This window comes from Aplysia californica, unplaced genomic scaffold (assembly GCF_000002075.1).
Source record: "Aplysia californica isolate F4 #8 unplaced genomic scaffold, AplCal3.0 scaffold00033, whole genome shotgun sequence".
Lineage (NCBI taxonomy): Eukaryota > Metazoa > Mollusca > Gastropoda > Aplysiida > Aplysiidae > Aplysia > Aplysia californica.
Genome location: NW_004797303.1, coordinates 1031235 through 1034585, shown reverse-complemented (window position 1 = coordinate 1034585; position 3351 = coordinate 1031235). Strand labels below are relative to the sequence as shown.

Below are 3351 nucleotides of genomic sequence, written 5' to 3'. Positions count from 1 at the left end.
AGAGAGAGAGAGAGAGAGAGAGAGAGAGAGAGAGTACACGGGGTCTGAGCGCTTTGCAATCCAACAATAACATAGAATCAGTGCACTGCGTTCTGACCAAAAGAAAATCTCTCGAACTATGTATCACTTTCGTTTAAAAACAGACATTTTAATTGCTCGTTCTGACATTTGAAGGAGTTAAATGATTTGACCTCACTTAAACTACTGGGCAAAGCATGCCAGGCCTTTGGGCCTTGATATTCAAATGACCTTTCAACCAATTTTTTAGGTTTCATAGATGCTAAAAGAAATTTCTTTTTGTCAGCTGATGATGAACTCAAACTGCGAGTTAGGATTCAAAGTTTCAAACACTTTGATAAAAAAAAATGATGGTGGATTATCCTTAAAGCATTTTGCTACCCTAGAATTACAAAGTTTTTTATCTGCTTAGTACCTATGTGGGGTTTTTTAATTTGCCGTTAAAAAAACCCTTGAGTTTCACAACATTTCAAGATTTTTCGAGAGGAATTATTTGAATATCATGATGGCGAATCCGAATTATCTTACAATTTTGATAAATCAGATGGAACATTTTGTTTCTGTCCTCATGGTTTTAGTAACTCGAAACAGTCAAAAATGTCAGACAGAACTTTGTAATTTGAAGGTAGTGATTTGTCACACAGTGGCCAACTTGTACATATATCTAATTCTTTTCTCAACAGAAAGCCAGTGCTGAATCCGTAAAAGACGTGTGTTTCTCTTTGTCTCTTTCCCAGGGAGACAGCGGAGGTCCTCTGGTGTGTAGCGGCCGACTGGCCGGCCTAGTGTCGTGGGGTAACGGAGACTGTACACCTGGCACTCCCGGAGTCTTCACGCGCATTGCTCGACTCAGATTCTGGATTTATGCGCGGTTGTTTTAAGCGCGGTGAAAGAAAAAAAAAAGCAAAACCTAAACAAGAACTAAAGTAAAACACGAGATTACGGAAGGCGCGTGCGTGAGCACACTCATACACACATAATATACATATAACCACTCTCTATCAATTCCTCTTCTTCTCTCTCTCTCTCTCTCTCTCTCTCTCTCTCTCTCTCTCTCTCTCTCTCTTCCGTGGGGAAGCGGTGGCTGTACGTCTGTTATCCCCGGAGTCTTCAAGCAGATTGCTCAACTCAAATTTTAGATTTATGCGCAGTTGTTTTAAGCACGTTGGAAGAAAAACAAAACAGAAACAGAAACAAAAACATAAACACAAAGTTTATTTCTTTTTCAGCTTTTGTAAGAGTTTTACGGCAGTTGCGACACAACAAGTTATAGGAATTGAGGAGCAAACTACACCAGAGCACCCACAAACCACCCACATTTAAACAAAAAACTACAAAAGGACGACGAAAGCCATTTACAAAAGCAGAGGCAGAAACAAAAACAAAAGTAAAAACAAATCAAGCAATACGAGTTCAAAGAAAACTATGCATTAAAAATGCTATAAAGGACAATACAATAATACAGAAAGAAGTTTTAAAATAATATTATAAGAATAAAAATACGGGGTGATCCCAAAAAAGGTTTTTCGTAAATATTTTCCTCCACACTGAAGCTTTCGTCTTTAAATGGGAACACAATATTCCTCATTCAAAAGGAATTTGACAGATGTTCATTTTAGATTATTCTGCTAAATAATTCTGCAGTATAATGTGGATTTGAAAAACAACCCAATTTTTGCTTGTGTCCCCTTTTATTACATTACGTACCAGTACACATTACCACAAAATGTCGTAACAATTGCGTCATATTGCAAGCTGCAGCAGTCTAACAGGCAAACAGAATTTTGCAAATATTATTTTTCTAGTTTCTTTTGTTTATCCAAATCATGCTTCAGTTTAATAAGGAGCAGAGGGCATTCTGTATTGAACATTACCTCTCCACAAAATCACCATCCCTGACATTTCGTAAGTTCCTCACAAGGTACGGGGAGAATGCTAAAGTGCCATCAAGGCCTTCTTTGATGTTATGGGTAAAAAGGTTCAGTCAGTTCGGGTGTAGATCTATAGAAAATCAAAACAAAAAATCTCCTGAAAAAGCGCCCGCTTCAGGTCGAACGTGCACCATTCGAACCCCTCTAAATATCGTCAGGGTTCAGAACTCAGTCGCTGAATCTAATGAGACATCTGTCCGCACACGATGCCTGCAGCTAGGACTTTCATTCACATCGACAGCCCGTATTCTTAAAGTAGACCTTAACTTACGCCCATACCATATTCATGTTAGGCAAACGCTTCACGAGACTGACCGGGGACAGAGGATGGCAATGTGTCGGTGGCTCCTCGACCGCCTTGGAGAACGCGAGAGTTTCTTAGATGACATCTGGTTCAGTGACGAAGCGCATTTTCAACTTTCAGAAAAGGTAAACTCCAAAAATGCTGTCTAATGGGCTTTCTTCTCACCCCCTACTGTCTTCAGAAGCCACTCCATGCTGAAAGGTGTACAGTGTGGGTGGTTTTAAGCACTCATCGTTTGGTGGGTTCTTTTTTTTTAAACGCAGACTGACATGTTGCACCTGTGAACACAGACCGATATATCGAGGTGCTGAAGAAATTCTGGACGGATCTGGGGAGACACCAGCATTTGGATCGCCAAGACCAGTGGTTTATGCAAGATGGGGCCAATCCACACGTTTCTGTCAGATCAATCACATGGCTAGCTGACCACTTTGGAGATCATGTGATCAGTCGCAGAAGTTAACACATTCGGGCTCCGCATTCTCCTGACCTGAATCCTTTAGACTTTTTCTTGTGGGGCTTTCTGAAGGACAGGATATGTCTAAACCAGTTTGAAAACATTGAAATTATAAAACAGACAATCCGTGATGAAGTGAGAAACATTCCGCGGGAACTGTGTTTGGCCGTCAACGAGGATTTCAAACCACGCGTTAAAAAATGTTTGGGGTCCAAAGGAGGACATGTGGAGCATTTGTTTTAGAAATTCCAGAACAACAATGTTAGTTCTTTAATTACATAAGAGAATTTAAATATTGTTTAATGTCTCAAGGCTGGAACAATTAAATATTATAGAGAAAAAGAAAACAAAAATCAAATCAATCGTGTCATGACTTTCCTTGCGAGAGTGTCTTTTTATTTAATTGGCGCATTTTGTGTTTATTGATGATTTTTATTTCCTTTATGCCTTTTCCATTCTGAAAATAAGTTTCTTCTGTATGAATTTTATGTGAAACAAATTCCTTTTGAATGGAGTTTATCTGTTACAAATTTCATCTTTCTTGAACAACATTTGCGCGAGATATTTAGAAAAAAAGTTGTTAAGTTGTTGTTGGGTTGGGGTTGTTGTTTTTTTTATCACCCTGTACAAACAAAGGCAAA

The 3351-nt window shown here is 39.0% G+C and overlaps 1 protein-coding gene across 1 annotated transcript in view; it reads left to right on the top strand.

Moving 5' to 3' along the window:
* The window catches only part of LOC101848265 (chymotrypsin A), a 12278-nt gene extending 10753 nt beyond the window's left edge, over positions 1-1525 (top strand). Inside the window, exon 7 of the mRNA XM_005091650.3 lies at positions 756-1525. Coding sequence (XP_005091707.1) covers positions 756-899 — 144 coding nt within the window. The 3' untranslated portion in view covers positions 900-1525. The remainder of the gene's footprint in view (positions 1-755) is intronic.
* Positions 1526-3351: the final 1826 nt, after the last annotated feature.